Source organism: Apodemus sylvaticus, chromosome 6 (assembly GCF_947179515.1).
Source record: "Apodemus sylvaticus chromosome 6, mApoSyl1.1, whole genome shotgun sequence".
NCBI classification, from domain to species: domain Eukaryota; kingdom Metazoa; phylum Chordata; class Mammalia; order Rodentia; family Muridae; genus Apodemus; species Apodemus sylvaticus.
This window is the reverse complement of record NC_067477.1, coordinates 45,805,300-45,824,696: the sequence shown is the minus strand read 5'-3', so window position 1 is coordinate 45,824,696 and position 19,397 is coordinate 45,805,300. Positions and strand designations below refer to the sequence as shown.

The following is a 19,397-nucleotide window of genomic DNA, read 5'->3' as shown; positions in this document are numbered from 1 at the left end:
GAACCTGCTACTTCCTCTGTTGTTTTCAGTAGGAATATTCCAAGGCTCCAGACAGGAACGGGGGAACTGTGGTGAACCGGGAGAGCACTTTGGGGGCAGCTCAGACTCAATCATGAGGCTCACAGAGCTTGAAAATGAATGTGAGAAGGTGTCTTTGAAGTCACCAGCTACTGCCGAGGTCAACAAATGTTCCTTAGTAGAAGGTCCTGGTACTTTTGCCAAGATCTCACAACTTTGTGAAGACTCTGAGGAAGACTTTACCTAGACTTGGTGGGCAGAAACAAAGCAGAAAGGGGGTTCTGACCCACAGAGCAAAGTCCACTAGACAGTAGAGAAGTGACAGGGAGTGGCCTCCTAGTTAAAGTCAGCACTCAGTGTGCCTGAAGTGTGGGCATAGGCAGAGAGGGGTCTTTGGAATTCAGCTGAGATTAGGAATGTCTCCTGGGGTCTTTTACTAGCAGCTGGTGTCTCATGAAGGAGGGGACAGAGGCAGAGCTGGCAGGAAAGCAGGTACCACAGAGAAGGCTGAAGGTGGCAGGGACAGATGGAGCCCCCACAAAGGGAGCCAAGAGGACAATCCTTAGACTTTGGAGACTGTGAAGAGGTCTTGGGGGAACCACTGAATCAGCCAGTCCTACCAGAGATCAGAAAACTGGGTTCCAGAAAATTCAGGGATGATCTGGGATCACACAGTAGGTTAGCAGAGTCAGGGTGAGAATCCACAGTGTTATTTCTCTGCCCCAAGAAGGTCTTGCACATTTGAAAGGGAAGCAACACAAGACCTTGAGGGTAGGCCTAGGCATGCAGGTGGTCAGGGAACCAAAGGAGCCAAGTGGCTGACCAAAGACCCAGCCATTCCCTGGGCTTTGCTCAACGCCTACAATGAATGAATTTGAGGCCTGCAGTATGGCTGACAGAGTTACTGCCTCTTTGTAGGCCAGAGGCATCAAGGGCTTCCCAGCAAACAGCTAGCTGAGTGATGATCCATCCAAAAATGGAGCCAGAGATCATGTTGGTAGATGCCTGGGAACAGAAGGACAATCTTGCCTGGTGGCGGCGGCACATGCCTTTAATCCCAGCACTCAGGAGGCAGAGGCAGGCTGATCTGTGTGAGTTTGAGGCCAATCTGGTCTATAGAAGAAATCCCAGAACAGCTAGGGCTACACACAGAAACCCTGTCTTAAAGAAAGAAAGAAAGAAAGAAAGAAAGAAAGAAAGAAAGAAAGAAAGAAAGAAAGAAAGAAAGAAAGAAAGAAAGAAAGAAAGAAAGAAAGAAAGAAAGAAAGAAAGGAAGAAAGAAAGAGCAGGTTCCAAGGTTAAATAAACTAGGGAAGGGACAGGAAGAGGTGGAGTTCCCTTGTTCTCCCTGGAAGCATGCAATGCCTGAGGAGGAGAGCCACTGCACTGTCAGGCAGAGGAATCTACACTGTCAGGTAGAAGTATCAGAAGCCTCTGGTCAGGGCTTGGAGTTGCTTCTTATCCAGCAGAGGTGCATGTTAAAGACAGACCGGCCGGCTCTGCCTAGACACTGGGTTGAGGAGGTGGCCAGAGCCCCTGATGACTTCTATGCACTCAGTCAGCAGGCTCTGATCATCAGGAACACTCAAGTTCTGCACCATTGAGGGTGTCCATCACAGGCCATCACCCAAGGAGCTGGGGACAGTCTGGAGGAGAATGCAGGAGCTACCTGGAAGAAATTCTGGGGGGTCAGACTGGGAGGTGGTGACAATGTCTAGGTCCTAGGAGGGGGCAAGTGAGCAGGGTGGGCCTGCAATAGGAAGAGACACTGCCTGCAGGAGAGGCTGGTTTGCTCATTTGCTAAACAGACTAGAAGAAGTGTCTGATGGGAGGATGTGTGAATCAGCTGCTGGCACAATGTCTGAGAAAGGAATTGGCTGCTGATCGAAGGACATTAGGGAAAGAAAGGACACTCAGAAGAGCTTTGTAGGACCTCCTGGGATTGAGGCTAAACCAGGAAAGACCCCTGGCTCCCTGGAGGATAACCACCTGAGTCTTGGTGGAATCTTGACAGAGCCTTGCAAAGTCAAATAAGTCACATAAGCTTGTCTTTTAAGCACACAGCCTTGCTGAGGCCGGGAAACTGGGTTGGGGGAGGGGGACGTGAACAGGGGGGATGGGAATCTTTCTCACAGATACTGAGAGGTGGGAAAGTGGACAGAATAGGTTTAGTTTCTTCTGGGGACTAACTTAAAGATGCATTTTCCAGGATCAGCCAGCAGGTGGTGTGGGGGAACTGCACACAGACCATTCACTCCACAGGCCAAAATATCCTGGCTCAGGACCACAGGGTCTTCCTAAAGATGCCCAATAAATTAAGATGTACCCGTAAGCAAAAGAACCCTGCTGACAGAGTTTCCCCTCTGCGGTCATTGTTGGCGAGAGCCAGGGGGCGTGGATGGACCTCAGAGCAGGCTGCCCCATGAGAGCAGTGAGATATGTTCTGGGACACGAGCCTAGAACATAGAGAGATGGAGTGGTAAGGATGGAGGCCTCCAGGCTGGTTGGTGTCTACAACCCTGGCAATGCTGGAGTCTACATGGGGGAAGGTTCTTCTAAAAGATGAAGGGTTGGAGTAAGGATGATGGGACCTAAATGACCATGTGCTAAGTGCCAAGTTCTCTGCACACATTCTGTCTTGCAAGCCTCTCAGCCTCTCTATTTTACAGATTAGGGGCAACAGACAACCTGCCCACAGCCATATCTGACAATGGAAGGTAGAAGATAGGTCTGCTTAGTTCCAAACACAATGCTTTTTCTATTTAGTCCAGGTGTGGTTTTTTTTGTTTGTTTGTTTGTTTTTTTTTTTTTTTTTTTTTTTTTTTTTTTTTTTTGATTTGGTTTTTTCGAGACAGGGTTTCTCCGTATAGCCGTGGCTATCCTGGAACTCACTCTGTAGACCAGGCTGGCCTCAAACTCAGAAATTCACCTGCCTCTGCCTCCCAGAGTGCTGGGATTACAGGCATGCGCCACCACTGCCCGGCCTAGTCCGGGTGTGTTTATGTGTGTATAATACCATGACTCCTGAAGAAAATATCACCTGATGGGGCACCCAGTCTAAATGAGACGTGCCCAGCTTACAGAAAGTGTGTGGCCAATTGTTAAGGTGCTGCGATCACATCCAGACCACACTGGAAGGAGCTGGAAATGGGACTTGTACCACAAAAGACACACTGCTGGATGCTCTAGGCAACCGTACAGTCCGAGGCGAGGGCGGGGTGAGCAAAGCAACTCCAGCAGTTCAGGATGCCTGCTCTCCCCAGCGTCTGAGCGCTCGGCTTCTGGGCTCTTAAGGAGAAGGGCTGTCTAGACAGTTTGTAAAGGCTGCTTGAAGACAGCTGCTTGCAAGAGAAGGAAAAGAGTTGGTTTGCTGAGTTGAAAAGTAGCCAAAGACATGAAAACATGGAGACTTGGGGTGGACAGTTACCCCAAGGAGAAAGGAGAGGCTGTGCTGACCGAGAAGTGTAGGGGTGGGGAAGGAAAGGTCAGCTGTGGCGGGTGGCAGGCAGTCCTGCAAATGGCAGGCCAGGAGATGGTCAGGGGCTCCCAGAAGTGCGGTTTGGAAGCAGAGAGGCGCATCTGATATGTCTACTGGGGAGTTTGGGCAAGATGGAGGGAATATGGTTCAGGCCACTGAACAAAGCAAAAGAAGAGGGAAATCGGTCTGTAGGTCTCTAGGACACAAGGAGACCTGGTCCACCACCAGAGGAGAGGGAGGGAGGTGTCTTCAGGAGTGGTTTTCAATGAGAATGACCTGTGGTGGACTTTAGAGGAGGTGGTGACTGATGGCTTTCTTAGTGACCTGGACCCTGGCACTGCCAAGTAGACAGTTTCCCACCCACTTCTGAGGTGCTTTTAAATGTTAGCTGAGGCCATCAGTATGGGGGGAGGGGGCAAAGGGTGGGGTGGGGGGGTGGGGGAATGCACAGCTTGAAACAAGGAACTTGGGGTAGATTTTGCAGCAGAACGGACCAGGCGTTAGCATATGGCACAGCAAAGCCAGAGCTGGCCACACCCCGCTGTGCGAGATGTCCAGAAAGAGAGCAGGTTTCTCCAGGGAGCCAGGGCACAGTGCCAGACTGCAGGCAGACACACCCTTGCCACGCTGACTCAGGCATCCTGGGGAGACAGAAACACGCCCAAGTTTGGGGCAAAGCTGACGTTTGTTCCAGGCGGAGACTGCCCATTTGGAACAAAGAGGGCTTGCATTTGAGGCAAAAATGTCTGAAAAAGCTGTTCGCGGGTGGGGAGGGGCAAGGACTGGGGAAGCTGTTCAAGCAAGAAGAAACAGCTGCTGTCCCACACCCAGAGTCCACCTAAGACGTCAGAGCCTCACTGCTGGCTGCTGGGGGATGGGAGGGGCAACGGGCTAGAGCTATCAAGGCATTGCCACAAAGGTGGCCATGGACTCCAATCCCAGTGCCTGCAGTCCGTGGGGCACTGCCCCTCACTCACAAATGCTGACTAGTCTCCCAAAGCCTCTGAGGAAGATCAGCGAGATTCAGGTCACCACAAGCCCTACTGACGCCCAGCCTGTCTCAAGGGAAGTCAGCTGTGTGGCCGTGTGATGGCTCATAAAAGGTCACACTTAAAAAGTGGTGTCTGGGAACTACACTGGGGTAAGATTCTTCCCTGCCGAAGGCTGACCATGACTGGTGTGGCCTTTATCCCCAGGGTCCCCTTGCACGGCACACTGGGCCTCGCCTGGGGACCTGGAGCCAGGAAGGGTATGTTGGTTCCAAACTAAGACTTTCTAGTTCCAGCACCCGACAACATCAGTGTCTTTAAGGGGCATCACTCTTGTCACCCCAGCCCCCTGCAGGGACAGTGAGACTGCAGTGTGTAGGAAGAGGTCCTGAGCCTGGGGAAACTCACTTTAACACCATGAGCACTCGCTCTCTTCCCTCCTAGAGAAAGCATCTTCCCCCCCCACACACACACACCGCTGGGGGTCTGGGAGCAATGCCGGGAAGGGGGACACCCAGGAGAAGCCCAGGTCTTTTCTAGGGGAAGGAAAGGTACACAGGGCAGACAGGGTGCCTGCCCCTTGCCAGGGTGTCCTGTATTACACTCTGGCTGAAGGCACAAGAAAACTATCAGCCCCCCCCTCAGGGCTCCACTTCTGGCTCTATACAGGTTTGAACCTCAGTCCTTTCCTCACATAGGGACAAGGGCAAATGCCCCAGGCTGTGACCTCTCCTTCTCCACCCTGGTTTCACAGTATCTGCTGGGGTCTCAGGATCAGCTAGAAGGAAAATAGGAAAGTCATCTCCTCAGCCTCTCCCTGAAAGGCAACATCGCTGACTCATGGGAATGTGTGAACCCATGAAAAGACCTTTATAGGGCAAGAGGCTTGGGGAGGGGGAGGGCTCCAAACCTACACAGATAAAACAGAACCCCAGACATTCTGACTTCATCCTTGCTTCTTGTGATTCCCATGAATCTGGCTTGGCCTCACACTTACCTGTGGGAAGGGACTGGTTTTTACCAGAATGAAGTCTAACATGCAGAGGCGAGGGGCAGCAGCAGCATTGCACAGTGATGGTGTGGCAGCCCAGTCATTGCATGTACACACACGGGAAGGGGAAGGCTGGGGTGAGGCCCACAGGGTGCTGCCTATCCAGGCAGGGCAAGGGTGCTTGGTCCACTCCCATTCGTAACTCCAGCAGGAAGCGGCATGCATTAGTAAGGGCTTTTACACGAAGCAATGTGGCATGTATCTAGACTACAGGACCCGACACCGGACTGCACAGATAGGACCAGGAGGAGAGCCATGGCACCCCAGGCCAATCCATGAGAAGGCGCAGCAGACGGCTGAACCTTCCTGTGATGGGCCAGAGGTTGTTAAGGGCAGTAAAGGGGGGCTGCAGCGAGCTTGGGAGGACCTCTCCGAAACGAGGTTGGGCTTTCTGTCTGCATGGGCTCCACGCTCTTTCTCATATCAAAGATGATTTGGAGTTACATCCTCCCCCTGCATCTTTAAGGCTTGGGAACCAGAGCAGCAGGAAGAAGACTCTCCAGGAGGCCCTGGGCCTGGTGTTCACTTGATAAGCCATCTGGCTGCTTTCTGCTACAGACACGAGCTGCTTTTCCAAACTGCTGAGTGGCTGGTCCCTCAGCGAGGATCTCCCATAGGGGCTCACTCCTCCCCCCAGAGAAACACTCAGATTTAAGCAAATTTTATTCCTCCCAACCCAGTGATATTCAAGTGTCGGATGGAGGTGGCTCAGGTGCACATGTAGCTACATTTGCACACACGTACACATACACAACAGACAATGGCGTCGAGATGCTCAGGTGGTCATGAAGCCCGCACACCGGGGACACCACGGCATGCAGACACACAGGGATGCAGGGCAGAAGCGCGGGTGGAGGCAGGAGTCAGGAGGCAGAGACAGCTCCAGCCCTGCTCACAGTCCATAGCCCCTGGAGTTCTCTCTCCCTCTGGTGGGAGTGGGGTGAGGGATGGGATCAGGGGAGTTGGTGCTGGGGAAAGGGAGCTGGAAGACAGGACGGGACCAGCAGCAGGATCTTCAGAGATAGGTCTTCCAGCAGAGCCCAACAGTGCCCTCTGCTGAGCATGACGGGTCAGTGCAGCTCAGAAAGTGACACCAAAGAAACTGAGAACTGTGCATGTGTGCGTGCGTGCGTGTGTGCGTGCGTGCGTGCGTGTGTGTGTGTGTGTGTGTGTGTGTGTGTGTGTGTGTACAGGGATTCTGCACATGGAGGTATGCGCATCTTTCTTGGGGTAGCTGATGTAGCAGAAATTCCCACCAAGGAGGCTGCTAATCTTTCTAAAACCCCACTCAGGTCACTCCACACTCCCCTGGGCTCTGGGAGAGAGGGAGTCCATGGAGTTATCTGCTGCTTCTGATACCCAAAGCCACGTGCCACAGGAATCCATGCAGTGGTGCACACCACATGCAGCTTGCGTTCTCCTCAGCCGGCTAGTCCCCATAGCATTTCCCCAATCTGAGGCGCAGCTGTCCAGGTTCCCTGAACGGACTCAGGGCCCAAAAGAACCTGCTCTGGGTACGGCTCTATGGCTGTCCACCTCAGGCCTCTGGAGGCCACTGTTCTTTAAACCCTTCAGATAAGGCTCACTGTTCTGTAAACTGGGGCTTCCTCACAGTACTAAAAGCTCTGGGGATCTCCTTCACATTTGCAGGACTCAAGTCTAATCCTGCCTTAGAACCATCTCCATAGTCACACGTTATGACCTAGAGCCACAGAGGAATAGGTTCGGTCTGCAAAGAAACCTGCAGGATGGGTGGCTACCTGCCCCTTGCTGCAGGAGATGTGTGTGAGTGGCTCAACAGGATGAGGCAGTCTGTCGGTTTGTGTGCGTGTGTACATGTATGTGCTAGCGTGTATGGAAGAGGGCACTGTGCTAAGGACAGGATTTGAAGGAAAATGGGAAGAGAGACCATGTATCCAATAGAATCAACTCTGAGTAAAGTGTTTCCCCTGTGCTGATGGTGATGTGTTTACCCCATAAAATTTATTAGATAAGAGAAAACCAAACTTGTAGAATCATGTTGGTGGGCTGGCTTCTGGGTAGGAAGGAGAGGAATTATCTAAGAATTAAAATCTAAGTATAAAAGTAGATGGAGCTGAAGGAGGCTCCTGGAGGGGGCGTGTGGGCAGGATGAGGGTGGGGCCAGGAAGCACACCCTGTCCTCGCCTTTCTCCTGCCCTGGCTGAGCCTAGAAGGGGTGAGCAGGCTCTGGCAGCAGCGACTCCCAGGAACTAGACAATCGGGACATGAAACTGACCGGGGACGTTCTCTCAGTGGCCGCATGGTGGACCTGGGGGGCCTCGCCAGCCGTCTCGCCTTCCTCCTCTTGAGGCCTAAAGAAGACACAATCTCTCTTTAGTGACAGGTGCCTCTCTGAGAGGCCTGGCTTCCCCTGGCTTTCCCCCCACTGGGAGCACGGAGCAGGAGCACACGCAGGGCGTAATCCTTGGCTCCTCCCCAGAGGTGCTCAGCAAGGAGGTGATCCACGGCTTCACAGGAAGAATGAAAGCAGACTCATGGGAAATGGACGAACTCCATGTGAGACAGCCTAGGGGCAGTGTCCGGGAGTTCCTAAGGGGAAGGCTGCTGGCTTAGCAGCAGCGGCCGTTCGCCAACCCTTCCTTCCTGCACTGGGCTTCAGGCTTCTGGGCCTGGTGCACCAGAGCGCTGGGCATTCTGGGCTGTGCTGACAGGGCACCCAGGAGAGGTCAAAGGTTTTTTTGTTCACATGACAGCTGTTGATTAGCAGCTTCCTGTTCCTCTCCCCCTGCCCTCCAGTCACCCCTGTACAACACGCTGGGCTCCTTGTACACGGATCACAGGGCTGACACTCACCCAGGTTCCTCTGTGGGTCGTTCTGGAGTCTGGCGTTCTTTAAGCTCAAGCTGGGGAGGGAAAGGTCAAGAGTCAGAGTGGCCACACAGCGAGCAACTCTCCCGTGACCTAAGTTTGGCCCTGCACTGTAATCCACCCTAACGTCTGCAGCCCGAGTCACATCTTTGTCTTTGGCGTTCACGCGCCAGTCTTCTCCTATACCTGGCCACCCCCTTACCAGCCTGGGTACAGGGCATGAGAGTCAGTCAGTACCACCCCACCCCAATAGCTGTGGCCCTCGCACCCCCCCAACATGGCCTCAGCTCACCGTGGTGGGCTTCTCCAGGGCGGCAAAGCGCTCTGCCCAGCTGGCTGTGGACTTCTCAAACGCCTCGTGCCTCTTGATGAGCTTTTCCACGCTGTCCACTGTATGTCCAAAGTCCCGGCTGGCCAGGTAGGGCTCCTGGGCAATCAACCAAGCCTCGGCCACAGAAGCATCCCGCGAGAACTGGCACACCTCCAGCACTGCCGGGAGAACAAGCCACGGACCCACCCACAAGGCCCAAGGGCCGGTCAGCATCCCTCAACTCCACGGGAACCTTGTTCAGCTGTGAGTTCTGCCTAAAGCCACGCACCCCATCTCTACCAATGGTCCCATAGCTACACAAAACGTTACATGTATAGCTTACCCATCTCCAGCAATGGTTACATAGATAAATAAAATCTTATGTGTATATAAATTTACTTACGTATCTGTCAAATTTTATAAATGTATACTATTTTATTTTTATTTTTGTCATGCTGGGTATCAAACTCAGACCTCTGTTCATGCTAAGTAAATACTCTATAAATACTCTATCACTGAGCTTTATCACTCCCTGTTAGCCTTTGAGACAGGTCTTGGTGTTAGCCCAGGCTAGCCACCTCAGACTCTCAATCCTCTCTCCTCTACCTCCTAAGTGCTGAGATTAATGGTGTGTGCTACCATGCACAGCCAGAGTCATATTTTTAAAGCAGCCACTGGAACCAACTCCATTGTGGCTTATATTGCCTTGCTTTGGGGGGCAATCCCCTGCCTCAAATTCTTCCCTCTATCTATCTCACTCGCAGACAAACAAGCTTGGAGACCGACTAGTCCTGGCTTCATCCCTGCTCGCGGCTTACCTGAGAGGTAAGATTTTCATCCCCCTCACCTCAGTCGCTAACTGCTGGAGGACAGAGTTCCTGACCTCCATAGAACAACCTGAAGGCCTAATACTCAGGAGAAACGAGAGCTTCCCTGACCTTTCCCAAGCCACACTCTGCAGGGGAACCGAACCACGCACAGGTGGGGGTCGGGGGGAGAGGATGAGAAGCGGGTGGGCATGGGTAAAGAGGGAGGAACATTTATCTGCGCAGACCTTCCGGCCTCTCCTCAGGCCAGTGGCCTGAGCTTGGTCACGGAGTGCTGCCATGGAGTTTCTTCCAGGCATGGTGTGGTACCTTGTACCCCAGTAGGGGCCTGCCAGACCCGCCCACAGGTTCCCCAGCCCTGAGCTGTACTCACGCATGTGGAGCCTGTCAGAGCGGGTCTCCCACTTGTCATTCATCTCCTGCCTCCTGGATATCACTTGCTGCAATTTCTCCCGGATCTGTGGAGAGGAAGGGGAAGAAGTCCAGGCTTTGGGGATGCTCCCTACTGTCTGAGGCGGCACAGCCAGCTGCAGAGAGCGAGCTTGGTCCCACGCAGAGAGCGAGCTTGGTCCCACGGTCCTGGAGTCAAGTCCTGACTCGCTACTTGCCAGTGGATAAGTCACGTCATGCTTCTGAGGGCCCGCAGGACGGGCTCACGTGGGTACTGGGCAGGCACGAGCCTCCTCTCCTTCAGGGGGCTCTGCCTCCCTGAGGCAGGGGATGGCTTGAGATGGCTCTGATTTCTGACTTGTAGGCACCTCAGCGTCTTGGCTGCATCCTCTCTTCCCGGTTCCCAGCAAGCATGAGCACACGGACACGGAGACTCACCTCGTCGGAGGCCTGATGTTGCCTCTGCAGCAGGGACTCCCCAAGTTCTAGGCAGGTGCTGAAGTTCTTGGCCCTGGTATTGATCTCTGCCTTGATGCCCTGATGGTACTTCAAGAGCAGTTCCACAGAGGAGACATCCCTGCCGACAGGAGGGCCGGGGCAGAGGGGCAGTTGGAGAGATCACACTGGGCCACCCAGACCTGTCTTAGCTTGTCTATACTTCTCTCTGGCTAGCAAGGAATTCTTCTCTGACCCAGCCCCAGGAGGAACACTGACATGTTAGTGTCTTCACTGGTCAGTGGCTCAGCAAGGAGAACAGGGACCTACAAAAGCCTGGGAATATTGTTTGACAATAAAAAGGAATGAATTACCGAGTCATGCTACATGAATGAATCTTTGAAACCGGCTGAGGGAAAGAAGCCAGTCACGGGAGACAATATACTATGTGATACTGTTTATACGAAACATACGGACTAGGTGGACAGAGAGACAGGGAGTACAGAAGCAGCTGCCCAGGGGCCAGAGGCAGGGAGCACAGGGAGTGCTGTGGATGGCCGTGGTGGTTTGGTTTTTTTTGTTTTTTGTTTTTGTTTTGTTTTGTTTTGTTTTGTTTCCAGAAACAGAGATTCTTTGTGTAGCCCTGGCTGTCCTGGAACTTGCTCTGTAGACCAGGCTGACCTTGAACTAACAGAGATCTGCCTGCCTCTGCTTCTGAGTGCTGGGATTAAAGGCCTGTGCCTCCACAGCCAGGCCAGGACTTACTTTGGGTGAGTGTATGTGTGGTGATAATGAAATATACTTAGATTGTAAGGGAATGGTTAAATCATCGGAAATATATGAATACCACAGATGATACACGTTAGAAAGGACAAAGAGAGCATGCTAATTATATCTCAATAAAAGTGTTAAAGTACCTTGGGGCAGAGGGAAAGAGACAGGTCACCAACCCTTGCTGAGGTAGAGGTCCAGCCCCGCTGGATTTTGACTGCCTTGAGCCTGGCCTTGCCTCTTTTTAGTCAACTTTATAGTGAGTTTTAGGGGCGGCCCTGACATCCTAGTGCTGGAGAAGAATGGTTTCGAGCCTATCCGGATGTATTACTCATACACTTTCACTGACAACAGTGGGCAGGTCCCCTTGGAGATTCAAAATGACTGATCTCTTCATCCCGTTACTTTGAGTCAGTTCTCCCAGCAGAAGATGAACCACTGTTTCCACCCACACCCAGATCAGGTCTCTGCTCCCCTCAGGAATTCCCACGCACTGGGCAGTCCTGGAGGAGCCTCGACTCTCGTAGGATGCACTAGAGCATCCCTGAGGACGCCCCTCACCTGGGCCTCTCCTGGGTCTCGATCTGCCGGATGATGCTCTCCATCCAGGACAGGAGGTCGCGCACCATGCTGAAGAAGCGGAACTTGTCTGCTGTGTCCACCAGCTGAGCCCGGCGCCCGGCACACGCATCGAGCAGTGCCTGCCAGGCCGCGGACACCTCCTGCTCCTTGTTCTGGATAGCATCTGCCTTCTCCCCAGCATACGCTGTCTGCAGTCGGGTGGCCACATCCTGGAACTGCTGCACCTGTGATGAGGGAACACCGTCTCTCAGGTGTAAGGCTGGAAGGCCGTCTGTCTCCTCCTGAGTCCTCCCCAGGGCATCTCTGCACGGCAGGATGTGACAGGATAGGGTTCCCTGCTCTAGTACCTCTGCCTGCCCAGAGCGTGTGCCCAGAGAGTGTGGCCCAGGGTTTGAGGGTGAAAGGGTCGCAATTCCCTTTGGCCTCCTTAGGAGTGCAGTAATCAGAGTAATCACTGACCCAAGCACAGTCCTAGAAATTTAATTAACTCCCTTCATCTTTACTGCAGTCTATCAAAACGGTACTATTTTATCCTAGTTTCTGTGATGGGGGATGCTAAGTGGGTGGCCCCAGGTTCCTCCCACTAGCCAAGGGGACAGCTGGGGTTGGAACTATATACCTAGGTGCCTGGTTCTTATCCACTCTGCAAGCTGCCTTTACAAGGACGGGCCTACCCCAAATCCTTTGGCCTGGGCCAATTCAGGAACAATGACGCCTCACTCCTGACATCTCAGTGGAGCTCCACCTGTCTCAGTAGCTCTGACACTCCTGATATGACGGTTACATACTAAAGGGTCCAATCTACCTCAGTGTTCTCACCCCATGTCCCGTGGAGATGGCTGGAGACTGCACTGCCAGTCCAAGTCTCCCAACCCCATGGATGCCAGGGGACCCCCACTGATCCTGCCTGTTACACGAAGCTCTGAGGAATCCAGAGGGCCCTCAGGCATGCTCCAGTGAACAGAGAGGGGTCGAAGTAGATTTTAGGGACTCTAGAACCCCATGAAAGGCAGACCTGCCTCGCGGTTCACTAAGCCTGAGGGGAGTGGGCCTGGGTTCTGGCTCTGCCTCTGTCTATTATTCCCCAGGCCACACTCTGTACTGCACTGTCCCCATCTGCAAACACACCGTGAGTGCCTACTCAGAGACGCCTGTGAAGATCCAGCCAGTATGCACAGTCCTTAAAATAATACCCAGGACTGGAATAAGCACTCTGTTTTGGCAGATGAACTGTACACAAGCCAGGAAACTACAGCTCGAAGAACTAACTACTCCTGAGACTGACGAGTGTCCGAGACCTACTGTGCTCTGTCCTGAGCCGCTGGCTGTCTAAGGAAGAAAAAATCCGATGCCCATTCTAGAGGTTCCCCCATAGGACCCAAGGGGACCCCCCAAACGCCAACCCCAGGAGGGAGACGGTGGCTGGGCGGGAAGTGGGTGCACGGTACCTGCACTCCCAGGAGGTGGAGCTCCCGCTCGAATGCAGTGTGGACCCGGTGGAAGGACTCGGCTGTGCTGGCGTCCAGCCCCACGTCCTCGGGCAGCTCTCGGTGCTTCTCATCGATGAGGCCCAGGATCTCGGTGCCCGTGTAGAAGTAGCGGTGCAGGTCGTAGGAGGCGGCCAGCAGCTGCATGCGCGTGTCGATGAGCTCTAGCAGGTCCGCCCACATGTCGTTCAGCCCATCCTTCCACTCGGCGATGGTGGCCGCCTCGCTGTGGCCGGCGTCGATGAGCCGCTCAATGATGGCGTTCACGTTGTCCACTCGTTCCTGCCCGATAGCCCCAGTCTCCCGGGCAAAGTCTCGGAACTTGTCACGGAGCATCTGGATACGGGGTAGAAAGAACGGGGTTAGCCAGGGGCAGGCGGGGGGGGGGGGCACCTGGAACGAGCTGTCACCCTTTCCCCGGGGTGGACTGTCTTTCTGCTGTCCTCCACTTGTGTGGTTGCATCTCTGTGCGATTTCTTCCAAGTGTCAGGGGAGTCTATGGGTCTGGAGTTATGGCTGCCTGTGTCTTCTGACACAGAGGAAAACAGTAGAAGCGGTGGGTACTCACAGTCACGTGGTCAAAGTCCTGCCCCATTTCTTGGGAGGAGGCCACCATCTCTTTTTCTGTAATCCACTGCTCTAGGTCGTCGGCCTCTCTCTTCAGCTGGAACAGGTGGTACATGTTCTCCAGCCTCCGCCTCCGCTCCTCAGCCATGGCCTTCAGCCCCGCATACTGCTTATCCACTTGCCCCTGAAGTCTGATGATCTGCTCCCTGGAACCCAAGTTAGGAAATGCCTTAAGGGAGGTGACCAGGACCCAGAGCAAGGCCCGCGGGCAGCCCTGGGGTAGAATTCTTGCCTAGCAGGTGTGAGGTCATAGGCGCCAACAAAAACAAACACAACAAAACAAAACAAAATAGAAGAATCCAGAGTAGCCGGCCACAGAAATTACAGGGTTTTCTTTTCTTTTTTTCCCCAGAAAAAGAATTGGGGAGAAAAGAAATGCCTGTTCTCCTCAGGCTGGAATGCCTCTGGGGACAGCAGGACTGTGTTGGAGTTCTGTCCCTATATGGTGCTTCTCACAGTGCCTCTCGGGGGAGGTCACAGGTTCAAGCACAAAGGGTGACTCTTCTTCACTGTCCTCCGCAGGAAGCAGCTTCAGCAGGAGTGACCCCAGTTAGCTCTCCAGAGAAGGACAGAACCAGAGACTCAATTCTTGGCGCTCCCTGAGAGAGGTGTGGGGTGGCTGCCAAGGAGACACAGTGTGTGTGGGTGGGCTGTGGAGTCTCAAATCTGCCTGGTATCTACCTGGCTTCTACCTAAGAATTTGCTCTGAGGCCCTGAAATTCTTTTTTGGAACCATTAAAACATAAACAAACAGGGGCTGGAGAGATGGCTCAGCGGTTAAGAGCACTGTCTGCTGTTCCGAAGGTCCTGAGTTCAAATCCCAGCAACCACATGGTGGCTCACAACCATCCGTAACAAGATCTGACTCCTTCTGGGGTGTCTGAAAACAGCTACAGTGTACTTACATATAATAAATAAATAAATCTTAAAAAAACCATAAACAAACAAACAAACAAAGCAAAAAACAACAACAAACAAACCCAGGTTGTGGTGGTGCATGCCTTTAATCCCGGCATTCAGGAAACAAGAGGCTGGTGGATTTCTGTGAGTTTGAGGACAGCCTAGTCTACAGAGAGAGTTGCAGGACAGTCAGGGCTACATGGAGAAACCCTATCTCAAAAAACCAAAACCAAAACCAGACTTGGTCTTCAGGACCTCTTAGTGTAGGCTAACTCTTCAAAAGACCAGAGTTCTCAGCTCACCAGGAGCATGTTGGCTCTGACTTTTATACAAGCACAGCCTCGGTGGCCTATCTTGTAGGACTTCTTGACACAACCCAAGGAACAAGACGTAATAGGGACAACCAGAAACCTCTAGTTCTGGGGAAATCGGTCCCATTTCTCCCTCTGTGGACCGGAAGGGTTCCTGGTCTGATGCCCACATCTGGCCACGCCAGCTCAGGAGGCACACGTACCCCTCAGGGTGGCCCGCAGACAGCAGGCTCTGGGCGCGGCTGGCCAGCTGTTTGATATTCCTTCCATATTCCTCCACAGTGCGCTGCTGCCGCAGGTGCCGCTTGAGCATCACAATGGCACCCTCTTCATCCTGCGAGGCCACAGGCGAGGCCACAGGCGGTGAGCACAGGCGGTGAGCACAGGCGGTGAGCACAGGCGGTGAGCACAGGCGGTGAGCACAGGAGCCCTACCCTACCACACTCCTGTCTTTGGAAAGCTCTGGCTAAGCTCTGTGGAGCCAGGCTGAGAGGGAAAGCCACATACCTCCCCTTCCGGTCCCTCCCAGGAGAGCTGTTCCCAGCCTCTCTCCTCCCTCAGCTCCTTAGAGTCTTAATTTGTTTCTGCCCTTCATTTCAAGCCCAACTCCAAAAAGTCTGTCCCCATGAAAACTTCCTAGGTTCCGGAGAAGGTAACCTACTCCTCCCCAGTCCCCCCAAATGACAGTGACTTTTCTGGTGAAAGGATCGGGTCATTGCAGTCCTGAGAGAGACCCCCTTATGTCCTTTGTCACTCCATTTCACAACGCGGCCAAAATATACTACGACGAGTCTTTGGGTGGAACGCCCCCTGGTGGCAAGTCTGGAAACTGTAGGGATGTTCTTAATGAAGTGGGGTGCCCTAAGGGGTGGGTACCACAGAAGAGCAGGGTTCTGTGTGTTCCCTACACGCCCGACCCTTGCCCTTACTTTCTCATACACCTGGATTTCCAGGCTCTCCAGGAGCCTGCCTACCACAGCTCGGCCTAGCTGCTCAGCTGGCTCGCAGACTCGGCCCCAGTGTACCTTAGGGGGTTCATCAGAGAACACATAGAGCTCCTGTTCGCTGATCCACGCTTCAGCCTCGCCCGCGTCCAGGTAGTACTGCTGCGCCTCGTGCGCGTCCCGCAGGCGCTGCAGCCGGTCGGCTGCTGCCTCCCGCAGCGTGTCCCACGAGCTCTGCAGATGTCCCAGGCGCTCCTCGATGTCCTGGCAGTCGATCTCAGCCGCCTTCACCAGCTCCTGCCCTCGATGCAGCACATCCTCCACCCGCGGTGCGTGGCCTAGGATCTCATTCTGCAGGGTCTGTGGCCAGTGGAAGGACTCAGAGGTGACACCTTGCCACTGAGGAGGAGGCGGCAGGAGACCCTCCCGCGCCCTCCTGCCAGATGATATAGCCTTAACACCACCTGTGGCAGGATGTCAGGCACTCCATGTGTGTCCTCCTACACTCTGCAGGTGTTCCTGCGAGTCAAGATCTGGGAAGCTGGCACAGGGCGGTGAGTGAGGGCTTGAGGCTGAACACAGCCGTAGCTGATTCCAAAGTCTTGGGGTGGTTTTGTTTGTTTTGTTTGTTTTGTTTTTTGAGACAGGGTTTCTCTGTGTAGCCCTGGCTGTCCTGGAACTCACTCTGTAGACCAGGCTAGCCTTAAACTCAGAAATCCGCCTGCCTCTGCCTCCCAGAGTGCTGGGATTACAGGCATGCGCCACCACCGCCCGGCTTTTTAAAACTTTTATTTATTAATTTATCTTTCTACTTGTATGCCACATGTGTGCAGGTACCCACGGAGGCCAGAAGAGGGCATTAGATCCCCTTGAATGGGAGTTACTGACAGTTGCGAGCTGTCTGATAGAAGTGCTGGGAACTGAACTGTTTTAGATCCACCCCTCCCTCCAGTATGCCCTCCCTCAAGCCCACCACCACACTTTTTAAAACAGGGCCTTAAGTAGCTCTGGTCTGGCCTTGAACTTGTGATCCTTCTGCCTCCACCAGGACCAGAAACTGGAGTTGCAGACGCTCCCCACAAGCCCAGGGTAAGTGGATCTGGCCACGGCTTTGGGCATGGCAGGCAAGGCTCTGCCTTCTAAGCTACACTCACAGGCCAACCCCAGGCTCCTGACTCCTCCTATGCACACCCTTGGAGCTTGATTTTGGGTATCTGTGCTAGGGGAAAGGAAAACAACTCCGGAACCTGCAGCTGTCATCCGATTTTAGCATGTCTTTGCTCCAGATAAACGAACAAGCCAGCGGCTACTAGTACCTTGTGGACTGCTTTAGTTTCTGTTGGTCTCCATTTCTGTGGCTCAGGTCTGAACTGTGTATCATTATTTCCCATTTTAGCCTTTGGCCACCAAAATGGCCCTTTTCACCCACTCTGGTGACTGGGTGACTTTTTCCTTCAGAAGGCCCTGATACTTGATGCCCTTTCTGGGGATCGAAAAGCTTTCTAGGGATGGTATGTACTCTTGGGCTGTTTATACCTCTTCTATCTTGACAATTTCCTCCAAGTCTTTAAAATCATCTAAAGGCAGGAACAAGGGCAGGGTGTGGGCAGAACACTGACTTCCAGCACTTAAAAGACATGAATAACAATATATGCACAAGCACCTGCCCCGCTGAGTGTGCTACTGTATTTTATACTCAGAATCTTGATTTCTAGAGAAGGGCCTGAGGCCAACCCCAGGCCAGGCATGAAACCACTGGAATCCCACACTGCTGGCTTTCTTAGGACTCAGGCTCCCTCTGCAGTCTTGGCAGGAAAAGCGTTTGGTATCTGCTAGTATTCGGGATTCCAGCCACAAGTATCTAAAAGAGTGTTTCAGTAGATGCTTGCTTCTGGGACTCAGAGTCCAAACTCAGTGGCTTTCTAATGGGGTTGAGCCTCCCAGGGATGGTCATGTGTCTAGAGGAACAGGATCTATAGACCCTAAGGACATTGCATAAGCCAAGCTTAGCCCCAGAAGAGAACAAGGGAATGCTGTGGTGCTGGCGGCATCCTCTTGGGAGGCCACCAAAGATAGGACTACAGCGGCTTCCGTTCCTCCATTCCCACCCCAAAGCCAGGTACTCATTTGAGCCTGGTAGAGTCTGGTGGTTCCAAATCCCTAAGTATCCACGATGCCCAGCCTCTCTGCAGCCATTAAAGCCCTTTCTGCATTGAACCTTCCAATGAAGTCAGGGGACTGAAAAGCCGCCAGCAGGAGCAATAATCTGCTGTCACCAGCTGTCTGCTCGTCACGGCTAGGCCAGCCCCCCTGGGGCCAGGCCGGGCCAGGCAGGGGCAGATGCGCTGGTGAGATGAGACTCACCTGGTTCTTCTTCATGAACAGCTGCACAGTTTGCAGATTAGTGCCACAGTCAGCTGACTGAGCCAGTGGCAGCCTCTCTTCCACCCAGAGCTGCAGAGAGCAGAAGGCAGGGAGACAGCTGATAACAACCACAGGCAGGCACCCTTTCCAGGACACCCACAAAGGGCCAGACAGGGTGCTGCCTGGTTCTTCCCAACACCCCCCTTGGATTTTGTCCCCATTTTACAGACAGGCATTTCAAGCTAAGGTTCCAAATAACCTGTTCCCGATCCCAAAGTGGAATCTGGTTCCCAAAGTCTCCCCATCAGTGCTAACAAGTGACTTGTAAGTCCCCATGCACAAAGTATCCAGCCCGATTTTTGATTTAACGCAATCTCTAAAGCAGCCGCCTGAGATAAGAGGGGGGATGACCAGTCATCTGCTACCAAGATTGCTCTGGGCAGAAGCCAGCTTCCCCCACGGCAGCTGGCACCTCAGCCCCGGGGGAGAGGCTGCACCCACGCACCGTCTCATCCTCTAAGTCCCGGCTGATCTGTAACTTGGCTTTGGACAATTCCAACTGCTTCTTCCTCCTCCCCAGAGGTTCCAGAAGGTCCAGGAAGCGCTTTTCGACGCTCATGTCTGTGTCTCCGGCCTCTGCTCCTAGCGAGGGTTCTGCAAAAAGTTCCTCGAGCTCCTCCTTCCGCAAATTCACTTGTTCCTCCACTCGCTGGGACACGAGAAACAGCGTCAGGACTGTCTGTGATACCTGGGGGGGGGGGGTGCCTCCAGCCACCTACCCATCTCCCACCCATCCTCTGAGGCCCATTTAAAGCACAGCCTCCTCCCCCAAGAAGTTTCCCTGGTTGCCTCTCCTCAGTCTTTCCTCCTGTGTTTCTCATGCGCCTTTCTACTAGATTCCTGTCCTACCCCTTGCAAGGGGGGCTGGGGGTAGGAGATGGCTTTTGAATCTCGAGGTGTTTTTTGCATAATACAAAGTCAAGCTAAGAGGAACAGAAGAGGCGCTTACTTTAAGGGTTTGGGTTGACTCCCTAAGGTCCCTTCTACTCCAACCCTGAGTGTA

General features: G+C 53.4%; 1 protein-coding gene across 1 annotated transcript in view; it reads right to left on the bottom strand.

Moving 5' to 3' along the window:
• Sptb (spectrin beta, erythrocytic) overlaps positions 1-19,397 on the bottom strand; it is a 131,710-nt gene that overhangs the window by 10,070 nt on the left and 102,243 nt on the right. Inside the window, exons 21-32 of the mRNA XM_052185623.1 lie at positions 18,840-19,043; positions 18,335-18,424; positions 16,052-16,330; positions 15,230-15,360; positions 13,757-13,961; positions 13,150-13,524; positions 11,681-11,925; positions 10,352-10,490; positions 9,897-9,981; positions 8,679-8,875; positions 8,372-8,421; positions 7,794-7,869 (exon numbers count right to left, since the gene is read on the bottom strand). Coding sequence (XP_052041583.1) covers positions 7,794-7,869; positions 8,372-8,421; positions 8,679-8,875; positions 9,897-9,981; positions 10,352-10,490; positions 11,681-11,925; positions 13,150-13,524; positions 13,757-13,961; positions 15,230-15,360; positions 16,052-16,330; positions 18,335-18,424; positions 18,840-19,043 — 2,076 coding nt within the window. The remainder of the gene's footprint in view (positions 1-7,793; positions 7,870-8,371; positions 8,422-8,678; positions 8,876-9,896; positions 9,982-10,351; positions 10,491-11,680; positions 11,926-13,149; positions 13,525-13,756; positions 13,962-15,229; positions 15,361-16,051; positions 16,331-18,334; positions 18,425-18,839; positions 19,044-19,397) is intronic.